Source organism: Physella acuta, unplaced genomic scaffold (genome assembly GCF_028476545.2).
Source record: "Physella acuta isolate Inbredline_101_S28 unplaced genomic scaffold, ASM2847654v3 ptg000118l, whole genome shotgun sequence".
In the NCBI taxonomy this organism is placed as follows: domain Eukaryota; kingdom Metazoa; phylum Mollusca; class Gastropoda; family Physidae; genus Physella; species Physella acuta.
The window spans coordinates 701,504-715,627 of record NW_026731638.1 but is presented as its reverse complement, the minus strand read 5'-3'; the positions used below and the strand labels follow the sequence as shown (position 1 = coordinate 715,627).

The following is a 14,124-nucleotide window of genomic DNA, read 5'->3' as shown; positions in this document are numbered from 1 at the left end:
TTCCTGTCAAACGGAAATTACCCGAAATTTTACAGAAGGAAATAATTCAATTATCTACTTATATGTGAAATTTAGTTTATCTATCTGAAACAGTACTCAGGTTTTAGGCTTTTGAAAAACCAAAAGTAAGTTCCTCTTCCGGTTACAGAAAATTGCTGAAAAGTTGATACAGAACTACAAAAATGGTATAACACTTATATTTGAAATTTCATCAACTGTAACGGTACTAAAGTTATCATATTCACAGAAATACACACATACATACACACACGCACGGACAGAATTACAAAACCCAGTAAAACGCCGAATTTTTTATAAATCTCGTTAAGAGTTTCTGCCGTATATGTTTATATGATGCAGTACTAGGTGTAAAAAGGTGGAGACTATAAACATTTCATGTGATTTTTGTGCAAGATTACAATACTTCCTCTATAGGCCCTACTCTGTAAACGAGAAAGTAAAAATATGCTTTCTGGCAACAACTATTTGGTCCAGCGTTATGGAATTGTATGACTAAAAATTATTACGCATCAAATGAACATGAAAAATGCGCGTATAATAGCACGGCATATAGTACTTCATGTTGTAAATGTCAATTAATTCTTATAAAATTTGATGTCAGATCTCATTGTCATCAGGTCACTAGAGCATTTAAGCAGCGTGATTGGTTATATAAAGAAGCATGTTAATTCTATTGAGCAGCAGAGTTTGTTATCTAGACGATAAATAAAATGACAATAACAATTAAAACTCTTTCGCGCACCTTTTAGGGTAATATCTCTTTCTTTACATCACTGCACCAGTAAACATCTATAGAAAACAAAGCATATTGTTTACGTCGTTTGACTAAATATTTTTTTAAAAATATGGCTGGATAGGCCTATCCTTGTTTAATTTAACATCTATGTGTGGCAGTATGGTTTCAATAGAGTTCTTATACACGTAGGTCAACTTTGAGTTCATTACACTAACATATCTAGACAGGTGGAAGGTGCCGTAGCGATCAAGACTACCCCTTAGGTATGAAAGCAGTGTAAACAAATTATATCGTACTCATCACATTGAGATGTGCAGGTGTGTAAAGGCTGAGGTTGAACAGAAACTGTTTTCATTCTTAATTCCCACACTCGTGAGATAAGATCCTAATGTTAAATCCTTTTGTGCATGTTAACAAACTACACTTACAACTGAATTTCCACAGTTAGTAAGCATTTAATATGATGGCACTCACGTGTTAAAAATAACATAGGGGTCTTTCATAAATGACATCACATTCGTATGGGCTAGGGGCAGAGGCGTATCCAGGTTTTCGTTGCAGCGGGAGCGAAAAGAGCAAAAAAAGGCGCCGAATTTTTAACACGCTCTATATACGTGTAATATATATATATATATATATATATATATATATATATATATATATATATATATATATATATATATATATATATATATATATATACTACAACCAAAAACAATGAACGTAAAATAATCTGTTTTGTAATTCTTGTAAAATAATTTCTTACATAATAATTTCTAAGAAATTATTTAAGACAAGTGAAATAGGGGAAATAATCACTCTCTTAAAATAAATATGTATATATCTACACATTTAATTATAAATGTCAAAACAAATAAATAATTACTTTACAATATAATGAAATTGTTTAACACTATTCGTGTTTACAAATTTTTTTTTGTCTATAATCAGTATTTAATATATCGTCATATATTTTAATTAACTACTGCTTCTTTGTGTTCTTTAAAGATCATTTTTTACTTTCTCGTATATACGAAGTATAGAGAAAGTATTGTAATCGTGCACAAAAATCACTTGAAATTTTAACAATTTTTACCGTATTACACCTCAGTCCTTCATCACATCCGAAGTATAGAGGACTTATTTTAATCGGGCAAAAATTATCAATCCAGATTTATCAAAATTAAGAGGTTTTATGCGTAATCCAGTCTGAAAAACTGGGCTTTGCAATTCTGTCCGTATGTCTGTGTGTCTGTGTGTCTGTCTGTCTGTCTGTCCGTGTGTAAACACGATAACTTGAGTACCATTACAGCTAGGTTGATGAAATTTCATATATAAGTATTTTATCAAAATCGTAGATCCGTATAAACTTTTGAGCGATTTCCGATAACCGGAAGTGGTACTTTTTCTACTTTGAATTTTTCAAAAGCCTATAACTTGAGTACTATTTCAGATAGATAAATGAAATTTCACATGTAAGTATAATATCTAATTCTCTATCTTCTGTCAAATTTTGAGTAATTTTCGTTGCCCGGAAGTAGTACTTTACGCTACTTCCGATTTCTCAAAAAACTAATGTAAATTTTTAAAGTACTAATAATATTGCGCACTATTATGCACTTTTTTATTTGGCGTTCACTTGGTGTGCAATCTTTTGTCTACGAGATTTTATTCTATTTTTAAAACTTTAAGTATTTAAAATGAATTAAAAATCATATCTATAGCCCGACTTCCCATCCCGTTATTTTATATAAGAATATTCGAGAACGTTTAGGGGAGATCACTACCGGTTTATTTAACATAGTGATAGGTATGGGTTAGATCACTTGATTGATCACAAACCTTTTTACTGGTAATTGGAAAAACAATATTCACAGAGTTTTACGTTTAAAAAGCTAATTTTGTGGCGGCATGGTACTTTGGTACATAATTACGCGTTTTTCTACATGTACTTAACAGATCAGTTCGGGGTGGGTTGGGGGGGGGGGTGGGTTAAACTTCATTCACCACTGTCCGGCCACTTTAGGTCAATTATCCAACCCAGTGTAAACCTAGGTGTTACGTTGTTGACCTTGTCAAAATGTCCCCACCACTACGCAGTTTGCTCATAAGTAAATTTAAATAGAGGTGCCAAATCAGTTGTATTTGTTTCTGTATTGTAATTTTTTTAAAATTAATCACACGATTAAAACTGTATATATAAAGTAATTATGTGTGAAGTTTTATGTATAACATTTTCTAAATTCGTAAGCAAATACATTATACAGTTGCCTTAAACTTAACACCCCTCTTGCCAAGTGGTACTACCGTAGAGGTTTTTTAAACATTGCAATGCATCGTAATGGTTATTTTTAGAATGGCAAACTGATGCAGCTGTTAATATGTGTTGTAAACGTAGACACTACTAGACTAGTACAATAATGCTTAATTGCTGCATGAAAAGAAATCTTGTGATTTACATAGATGTGCCGACCAAAAATATTTTTTAACAAATATCATTGTTTAAAACTTTGAGTTTAAAAAGTATCCAAAAAGGCGCCACTTTGCTGAAAATGGCCAGAGGGGGAGCGGCCGCTCCCCCTGCTCCCACCCCCCCTGCGTACGCTACTGGCTAGGGGGTTCCGTAATTTTGTGACGGTGTGTGATGAGGGGGAGGGTTCAGATGGTGTGACGTCACACTTTTGCATTATAAAATGCAATATTAGAAAACGAATGTTAGCCGTAATTTCGCGTTTTAATAAATTGTAATAAAATTTGATAAAAATACTCATTTTTGACAGACTTCCGACAAGATTTTTGAAAAATATCGTACTTAAAAAAAAATTCAACTGCGATTTGGAGGGGGGGGGGAGTGTAGGCTGAGGTGTGACGTCATTTTAGTGAAGGGGAGCGGTCTGGCTTTTATGACGATGTTGTAGGTTTGGAGGTAAAAATCGTCCAAAAAGCGTGACGTCATTTATTGATGACTTTATAAACTTGAAAATAAATTTAAAAGCGTTATCATTAAATCATACTGATATACTAATATTTTTTTTGCCAATAGATTTAGAAAAACATAGACACGGGGCTATGGATGTCCGCTGTATCTGGAAAGTTCTGTTTACATTGTACTTTTTTCACTCCATGCTAGGTAAGATACATTTAAACTGTTGCCTTCCCTGCATATTAAAAAAGTATTGAATATAGCAACCTCAATGTATATTAGGGCCTATTTAAAGCGTCGCGTAACAATCTAAATACATTTTTTTTAAAAATGAAAATGATTAAGTCTTTATATATTGAGGATTAATTTGTCTGTTGCACATTGTAAAATATTTTACGATTACTTTTGTACCATCTATGCTTGGGTACAATTAAAAAAGGTACGCATGTCAATAACGAGTTTGTTGATCAACTTTTTGCAGGCTGCGATGTAGGTGCGAGACCTCTGGGCAGTATCACGCATGACGTCACTGAAAGCAAGGCGAGCCTGAATCGGAGCCAGGCAGACTCCATCAACAACGTCAACACTTGCTTGACTAATGAACGTAATGGGACGCTGATTTGCAATAACATGACTCATGGTAAGTCAGCCAGTGAACGCAATGATCCTGTGTTTTAATAACATGGGTAATGGAAAGCCTACTAGCATCAGCGCTGATAATGCGTTTTGGTGGGTAATTCTGTAATAGGTTCACAATTCCGTGTGTACATAAGGGTATCAAAAATACTCTAACGTCAAATAAAACTAATAGGGAAGAATACACATAAGTCAAAATAAGAGTAAAATTTGAAAAGATACAGAAATATAATGAAATCATCCATCAAAATGATATAAAATATGCGAATATTGCAGCTTACATTTATGTATGTATATATACAAAAATGCATCGATGACTAAAAATATAAATCCAATTAAAAAATAAATAGCTACATGCCAGTGTAGTTCATGCTTTAAAATACAGTAAAATGTAACATTATGTAGATTTATGTCAGACAAGTTTTAATTAAAAAGAATAGGTAGGTCTTTAAATACGAAGCACGTCGTTAAAATGATTAAATAAATATTTTTCTAAAACGTTTTATGGAAATATACATAACGGTAATTTTTTAAAGTGACTCAACGGATGAGTACCTGCACCGCTGTATATACTTTTCTAAGTCCACGTGAAGCAATGACGTGAGAGATATACATGCACGATCTAGGCGTGAGATCTAATTAAAAGCTGTCTGTTGACCAAGTGATATTGGCTTATGTCTGTTTGGTTTACATATGGTAAAAAGTAAAAATTACAGATTCATCTTTAGACCTAACGATCCATTGGGCAGATGATGTGGAGTTCATATGTTTCTTGACCTCGGCATATAAAGCGCTAATGTGGTCAGCACTATGCCCGGACACCATTACTTTCCCTAACGTGGGTTATGTACCGATCTGAGTTGGGTGGACTCAGGTACGTTCCACTAACTTGAACCCGGATTCGAAATCGAAACTATAACGTTAGCAGTATGGCGCTCCACCATCCGTCCCATGTTTACATATGGTAGAGACAAGAAATGGTTATACATATATTGTCTAGTTTTAACCTGTGATCAGCGTGTGGGTCTAGCTGATAGATGTCGGGGCATCTGAAGCCTATAAGTGTGATCTTCGTGTATGGCCTTTGCTTAGACTGAACCTAGTTGCAAGATCTAGGTTTAAAGTCTACGACGTGAGTGGAGGAGGATGTTACTCCACAGCCAATTACAACCTGGTCATAACCCTTCTCTTTACTCCCAACAGTTGCTAACCCAACTGTTCCCAACTAAAAAGCACCAGATGTGTTCCCTATTAGCCCAACTGTTCCCAACTAAAAAGCACCAGATGTGTTCCCTATTAGCACAACTGTTCGATACTAAACAGCACCATATGTGCCTATTAGCCCAACTGTTCCCTACTAAACAGCACCAGATGTGTTCCTTATTAGCCCAACTGTTCCCTACTAACTAGCACCAGATGTGTTCCATATTAGCCCAACTGTTCCCAACTAAAAAGCACCAGATGTGTTCCCTATTAGCACAACTGTTCGATACTAAACAGCACCATATGTGCCTATTAGCCCAACTGTTCCCTACTAAACAGCACCAGATGTGTTCCTTATTAGCCCAACTGTTCCCTACTAACTAGCACCAGATGTGTTCCATATTAGCCCAACTGTTCCCTACTTGCCAGCACCTTCTTTGTTCCCCAGGCAGCGACAACAATGACACCATCAAGCCGGACCTCGACTACACATATCAGGTCGACCACTTGGGTAAGGTGATCAGCATCTGCTTCAATTTCACTAACCACGGAGAAAGCAGGAACTACGACCGGGTAGGTAGCTGTTTAATTATTTACTCACACAACTTATGAATTTCAGTTTATCGGCCTGTCCAGACTTTACAGCTGAATTCAGCGAAGTCGACGAGTGACTAGTTCTATTTCTTTTTCTTAAATCTTTTATTGTTGGTAACAAAGTATAATCTATTTTAGATCAGCAAAAATCAATAGTTTCTAAAAAACATTATCCCTTTATATATATATATATATATATATATATATATATATATATATATATATATATATATATATATATATATATATATATATATATATATATATATATATATATATATATATATATATATATAAGCACTGCAAGGTTTGATGTTAACTTTTATGGTTACACAATCTATAGCGATGAAGCACGGACTGACTGACTGACTGACACACTAATTGACCGCTTATTATAGACTAGCTATCGGTACCCGGGCAATTCTGGTGACTGTTTGCTCTTTTCTCTTTACATATAGGCTACCCGGTTTTTCTTTTAGATATTTATCTCCGGATAGGGCATTTAAAACTCTCCGGGGGAGCGTGTGTATGCGTGTAGGGTGGGGGATTGGTGGTAGCGGATACTGTTTTTCTTGTTTTTTTTATGAAAGGGGAAGAAACGGTAGAGATGCCTGAAGAAACTGTATATATCTACGGTGAGTAATAAAATTAATTGGAATTCAGTTTTTTTTTAAAAAGTCATTATCGGAAAATTAAAAAAATGTATTCATCAGGAGCATTGAAATGAAACATTGTTAAGATTATGATAAAAAACGAAATGAAGAAGCCTCGTTTTATGTATGATCTATGTTTATATTTGTTTAAAATAGCATAGACTACTAATACCTATTAATAAAAAAAAATTAAAACGAAATAATATACATTATTAGTCAACACCATATTAAATGTACACGCTGATTAAGAAGCTTAAAATAAGAGACTTAAATGATTTTGAATCCCGACTGTTTAATGGTAGTTATGTTGCTTTTGCCTTTTAAAAACACCTATTTCGGCTGAGCATGGGTCTGACCACACTATCCCTTCATATGCTGAGAAGACAGATACGGGTGAAATCTACTTCACCCGCCTTGTGTCTCGCCAAGTTCCGATATGCAACTTTATCATTCACAGCTACAAAAAAAAAAATAACTTTTACATGCTGTGTCTCTAATTCGTACCGCCCGTATGGTAATTATTACACTATCAACTCAGCTATCTGGGAAGTTCCAATTAGATATAAAATTAGTGGTGTAGTTTGTTTGGAGAGTCCGCTTTAGAAACTCAAGTTACGCGAATAGGCCCTATTATTTCAAATTGAATTGTATCCCAAATTAGCCAATTGCATAGTTAAGCCAACAAAGATTTATATAAAATAATTAAGGATTGTATACATTTCATAGCGTACATAGATCTAAATCAAATTTGAATGAAATCGTTCATTTCTTTATATTATTCTAAAATTGGAAGATGACGCCATTGGTTTTGTGTTAATTTCTTTTGTGTACACATATTACTTGTGACGTTATCGTTTACTGCGTTCTTGTCACGACAATAAACGCTTTAGTTAGAAATCTGTTTCTACATTCGAATATGCTTTTTTAAAATTTTCCTTCTTTAAAGAAAATTATTTTATACATTTATACCGTCCACCATAATATTTTAAATTAAAGTCCGTAACTTTAATTTTTCAATAAATCGCTGAACATGCTGAAGACGTTGCCAAAAATATTGCGGACAGAGAGAAGTGTGCACATGGGCTTTTATTAGGATACACTTATAAACCAGTGGTTCTTAAGCTTTTTAGAGGTACCGAAACATACAAGTTGCATGTGCGCATTAAACGAACCTTTCTAAACCTTTAGGGAAAACTGTCGGTTTCACTCAAAGCCCTCGACGAGGGCTAAATAGTGACCGCGAGTGAAATTCTCTTTATATGAGCTCTATTACGAAAATTGTTTTTCGACGACGACCGACTTGAAATTTTGTGAGGTGGTAGGAGAACGCCTTGGGGTGTCATAAAAAACTCGCCTTGTCCGGGAAAATTCGTTAAATGGGTCAAAACTGACCAGTCGTATTTCACTATATAATCTTTGTATTTTATGGGAAAAACAGAGGGTGATTTCAAAACGGATTTTAGGGCACTTACCGTCTTTATATCTAGCTAATTTATAGCATGCTCTCAGGTAAATGGCTTGTCCTTTCTATAAACCTAGTCCTGGGCAAATCATTTTATTTAATCATGTTCTTTGTCTTCAAATTAAAGCAAATCACAACTCTTCTAACATCACTAGCAGAAACACATTCGATAATATACCCTTTACTCTCTCTCTCTCTCTCACACACACTCTCTTGTTTTAATTTTAGAACAAAGATGATTTACATCTCAATGTATAAGTCGTTAGCATCTACCCTTTTGGTTTCGCTTTTAGTTAATCGTGAACATAACAGAAACCACCGACCTCGAGCTGGATAGGAACGTGGCCACAGACATAAATGAGATGAGAGTGTACCTGTCTAGGTTTTCTTTTACCTATGGCAACGTCAACACTAGGATTCAAAACATATCTGCAGTTACACGCGCCGGTAATTTCCAAAAGTTTCGCATTGGGCAGAAGGATGGTAAGAGACTTAATCCAGGTTATTATTGTTACATTCCTTTTAGGAAAATGAATTGCTTATTTTTCAATTATAAAATCAATCCGTCAATCCATCCATTCATCCATCCATATATCCATTACAACATACATCCACCCACCCGCCCAAGACATTTATACTTTTTATAATTAAAATAAAAATCTTAAGCATGCATCAAGTACATAGTCGCACAATCCCGTTACTTCCATAATCCATCGTGCAATAAATTAAGCTTAAATACTGATCTGATCGTAGACTTAACACCTAAATATTACATCTAGGCCCACTTTTTATATATTCCTTTCACGTATATCACACAACATGTCCAAATCTTAAGCTTAAATCTACACATTTGACATACTACTTAGCCCCATTCGCCAAACATCAGTCGCAGAGACATACATCGGATCTCTAATAGCATTACTCACACTAAGACCTCCGACATAGTCAGTTAACCTATTGCTTTCACTTTTTGCTATCATTTTCTAACATTTTCTCAGATATACTCCTCAGAACATTGTTTATACGAATACTCACCTAATCCTTTCATATGTATCTACTGTTTTTATTTTAAAATGCGACATAAAAATAAACCAGGAGTGATCTCTCCTAAACTTGTTCGAATATTCTTATATATCACTATGGGGGATGGCAACTCTCGATATAGACATGATTTTTAATCCATTTTAAATTACTTAAACTTTTTATAATAGAATCGAATCTCGTAGAAAAAAAGAATTGCTCTCCAAGTGAACGCCAAAAAAATATGTGTATAATAGTGCGGAATATTATAAGTAATTTATAAATTCACATGCTTTTTTTTTTGAGAAATTGGAAATAGCAGAAATTACTACTTCCGGTCAACGGAAGTTACTCAAAATTTGACAAAAGACGGAGAATTAGATCTTTTAGTTGCAAGTGAAATTTCATTCATCCATGTGAAACATTACTCAAGTTATAGGCTTTTGAAAATTGAAAGTATAATAAGTTCCACGTCCGTTTATCGGAAATCGCTAAAATGTTGATAAATAACTACAAATTTGATATAATACTTGTAGATGAAATTTCATCAATCTAGATGTAACGGTACTCAAGTTATCGTGTTCACAGACACACATACACACATTCACACACACACAGACATACGGACAATATTGCAAAACTATGCTTTTCCGTCTCAGGGAGGTGTAAAACGTCCATCTCGATGTCTTTTTACACTCTTACTATGTATACGAGAAAGTAATAAGCTGTTTCAAAAGCTCTTATTGCAAAAACTTGCTAGTGTTTAGTAAAACAATTCTATCCCAAAGCTTCAAAGCTTTACTTTTACCTATACCAATTTGAATGTATATATATATATATATATATATATATATATATATATATATATATATATATATATATATATATATATATACCCCTTTTACAGCCCAAGTTTTCACTTTAAAACAATGTGATAGATCGGGAAATTGCTTTAACTTGTACGTATATTTTTAATTTAACGCAATTTTCTTATTTTTTATATCTCAAAATGTGTACTGACTTTACTAAATTCTATTCCTCATTTCTCTTTTTTTAGAAATGGAAATGATACGGTCAGTATCTGGATAATAAGTATTCAGATAGGTCTAACTGAGGTACTTATTGCTGATGCCTGTATAGTTATCTTCATAGCTGCGATTTATTGGTTGAGTAAGTAATTTTGTTACTAAGTTAATTCCTGATGACAGTAATTAAAATATTGAGGCGTCAGTGCAAGTCTGGCTAATCCCAGACTGGTTAACACTTAACTTTAGCCTAAAATAAAAGCAAAAATATAGGTCAATGAAATACTAATCTTAAACTTTATTAACAATGAATCGAAAAATAATTAAAATTAATACTATTAAATTCTGAAAAAACTAACAGTACACAAACTGAAATATATATATATATATATATATATATATATATATATATATATATATATATATATATATATATATATATATGTGTGTGTGTGTGTGTGTGAATATCATTAAAATTAATACTTACGTTAATATAAACCAACCAGATATCAACACTGTGTCACTGTGTTGAACGTTTAACAACTTTGACATTGCCTCTAGCATAATCATTTAAGTTCCAAGCATTGTGTACCATAGTGTCAGAAATACCGAACAGCCATCAACAAATTTCTGGTTGGCCAAAATTACATGAACACATAATATATTACCAATACTCTGTAAATAAGCAAAATATCATACGAAGAACAAATATAATCAGTAGCGCCTGTACATACAATTAGATACACTATTTAAAAAAAATAACAGATCAATGTTACCAGGACCATAAGAAACAATTCGGTAACTAACACAATTCACAGGCCACGACTTTCCCTCAGAGAGTTCATCAGACTTTCCATCAGTAAGTCCCCTTTATGTGCCACTTGCCATGCTCATAAACAAATCAAAACATAAAAATCTGTCTCTAAACCGAAATACATACATGCACCACTTTTTCCGCGTTGGAAATAAACCACAAACACACATCACTAACAAGCAATACAGTACTACCATATTATATATATATATTAAAACAGTTTTAAGAACATCCAATAATACAAGCCTAAAAAAATTAACGAAAAACATATAAACAAAGCATACCCAAGCCAGCAGTAAACAAAGGTTAAACAAATTCAGGCTGTCGCCATGACACCAGTGGCTTATCGAGGTCGGGTGTTATCCGGTGTGGCACTTAATGGTGTCACCCCCCAGAGGCGTAGCGAAACTTCCCGGCGCCCGTGGACAAACTTTTAATTTGGCGCGCTCTCTGGATCAATCTTTCAATTTTCGATTTGCACCTCCCCCCCCCCCCCAATAAAACTTTCGATTTCCACCACCCACTCAAACTTTCGATTTCCACTCCACCCCCCCCCCCCTCAAACTTTCGATTTGCAGCCCCTCTCCACTCTTGTCAGGATTTGTCAAATTTGCTCTTAAAAGACTATTATCATTTTTCTCTATATCTTTTGCTATTTTTTGCCTCGGTGTCACCCACCCCCCCCCCTAAAATCCGCACCGCCCCTCGCTACGCCACTGCATGACACAGGGAACAAAAAGGAACATTCGCTCTTTATCTTAACACATTAATAATATTACAATTAAGTACCCCCTCCCTATCCTGTTTCACACATTCCACTGTTTATAAACATTAGGTAGGAGAAAAAATAAGTGATTTGGCTTGGTAGGTGAGGGTAAACCAAAGTTTTCAAAGATATAGTGAATTGCAATTTTATTTTCAGAGCTTTGGCGAAGGCGGAATCAGTCACGTGCTAACCGACATCGACGTAGACTCGCACGTCTGGCGTCCGCCGCGCCTGCTGGTTAAAGAAGAGATACAGCCGCCACATCCGCCAGTCTGTGTTCTTAGAACCGCAACTGTATTGTGGTATCCGTCTTCCATCCTCTAAAAATAGTTATCTCGACTAAATGTAAACGAACCCATACTCTTATTGCTTCGGAATTGTTTGTTATGGTTACTTTTATATTCCGTTAATAACGTTGCTTTCATATTCCAGCAATAACGCTGTTTTATTCCGGCTTCTGAAAAATGTACATTTTAATTTTTAATTATTTGACTACATTCTATTCTAATATATGAGCAAACGCCTATTTTAATTTCACTTGTAAATTTTTCATCTGGTCCTGTATATTAAAAAACGCCATCTGTAGCTGTCGGAATTAAATGTATATAATTTGATTTAAAGCTCACGTTAACGAAAATATGAGAATATTAACAAACGGTTTGAAATTTGGAGGCTTATAACGGTATGCTTTTCACAGTATGATTTTAAATGATGTATAAGAGTTTAGATACATTGTTTTAAGTAATAAATTTGTATAACATTTAGTACTAATTTGTAAAACAAAGATTGTATAATTTATAGGTCTTTAAGTTATTCTTTATATTTCATTCGACATGTTTCGTTTGGCAGAGTTAATGTGTGATACAAAGTTAACAAATGTATCTGGATTTGAAGTAGAATAGATCTTTAGCAAGTTTTAATTCGTATTGTTACACCACTATTTTAAAATGCCTTATTAATTTCATTTATAGTTCTGTGGTCATAGTATTCAGAAATAAAGCGGGAGTGATCTACCCTAAACTTTCTCGAATATTCTTATATAACACTACGGGGGATGGCAAATCGGGATATAGACATGATTGTTAATTTTTTTTTAATTACTTAATTAAACTTTTTAAAATAGAATAGAATCTCGTAGAAAAAACAATTGCGCACTAAGTGAACAACCAACAGTATGTTTCAACGGAAATTACTCTAAATTTCACAGCATGCAGAGATTTAGATCTTTTACTTATATATAAAATTTCGTTTATCTATATGAAACAGTACTCAAATTATAGACTTATGAAAGACGAAAAGTAGAATAAATTCCGGAAAAAGCTGAAAAGTTGATACTGAAGGACAAACTTGATATAATACTTATATATGAAATTTCATCAACCTAGCGATAACGGTACTGCCGTTATCGTGTTCACAGACATACACACAAGACTCGATTACGCATAAAACGCCGAAATTTAGATAAATCTGCATTTATAATTTTTGCCCGATTAAAAAAGTCTCCTTACTATATATGCTGGGCTGAGTGGTTTAGCAGTAGAGAGTTGGACTGCTAAACTGTAAGTCTCGAGTTCGAATCCTGGTTCAAGTCAGTGGACCGTCCCTGAGCCCACCCAACTCGATGGGTACCTAACTCACGTTAGGGAAAGTGAAGGCGGCTGGACATAGTGCAGACCACACTATCCCTTCATATGCCGAGATCACAGAAACAGGTAAACTCTGCTTGTCACGTAGGTTTGAAGTGGAACTTTAGTTTACTTATTTATTATACTCCTTACATGACGAAGCACTAAGGTGTAATACAGTGAAAACTGTCAACATTTCATGTGATTTTTGTGCACGATTACAATACTTACTCTATACTCTATATACGAGAAAGTAAAAAACATGTTCTCAAAATTGTGAGTTGCGATAACTTCGGAAATATAAATTTTAGGTGATTTCACCATAAGTGTCTTTCCCATATATGGTTTTGTCTAGGGCAGAACTTCAGTGCCGCCAGACCCCGCGGTGTGTAGCTGTGGTACGATTATCTTTATTGTACAGTCACTATACAACGCTTTTCCGCAAACATTAAAATCTACTAGATAAATGACCCGTTGAGGGAGAGAAGGTGTTTACTTTTACTAGTGAAGTAAAACAATTTTTTTTTCAAATTTGATGCTAAAGTAGATTTCGATTTTACTTTGTTGTTTCTACCTCTCCATATAAATAAGTTTTATGGTCAGCACAATGCCAAACAGCTAATACTCTCCATGGCCAAAGTCAATT

The 14,124-nt window shown here is 34.3% G+C and overlaps 1 protein-coding gene across 1 annotated transcript; it reads left to right on the top strand.

The window, feature by feature from the left end:
- Positions 1-870: 870 nt before the first annotated feature.
- LOC131934865 (uncharacterized) lies at positions 871-12,289 on the top strand. Its single transcript, XM_059291012.1, has 8 exons — positions 871-942; positions 3,801-3,887; positions 4,162-4,320; positions 5,968-6,092; positions 8,522-8,711; positions 10,156-10,207; positions 10,306-10,418; positions 12,010-12,289. The coding sequence occupies exons 2-8, from the start codon at positions 3,827-3,829 to the stop codon at positions 12,093-12,095; spliced, it is 786 nt and encodes a 261-aa protein (XP_059146995.1). The 5' UTR covers positions 871-942; positions 3,801-3,826; the 3' UTR covers positions 12,096-12,289.
- The last annotated feature ends 1,835 nt before the right edge of the window (positions 12,290-14,124 follow it).

What these genes read in the sequence shown, in the direction of transcription:
- LOC131934865 (XM_059291012.1), top strand. Translation starts at nt 3,827, where the DNA reads ATGGATGTCCGCTGTATCTGGAAAGTTCTGTTTACATTGTACTTTTTT. An exon ending in TTGCAATAACATGACTCATG is followed by an intron (nt 4,321 to 5,967) that starts GTAAGTCAGCCA and finishes TTTGTTCCCCAG; the next exon opens with GCAGCGACAACAATGACACC. An exon ending in TCGCATTGGGCAGAAGGATG is followed by an intron (nt 8,712 to 10,155) that starts GTAAGAGACTTA and finishes CCCCTTTTACAG; the next exon opens with CCCAAGTTTTCACTTTAAAA.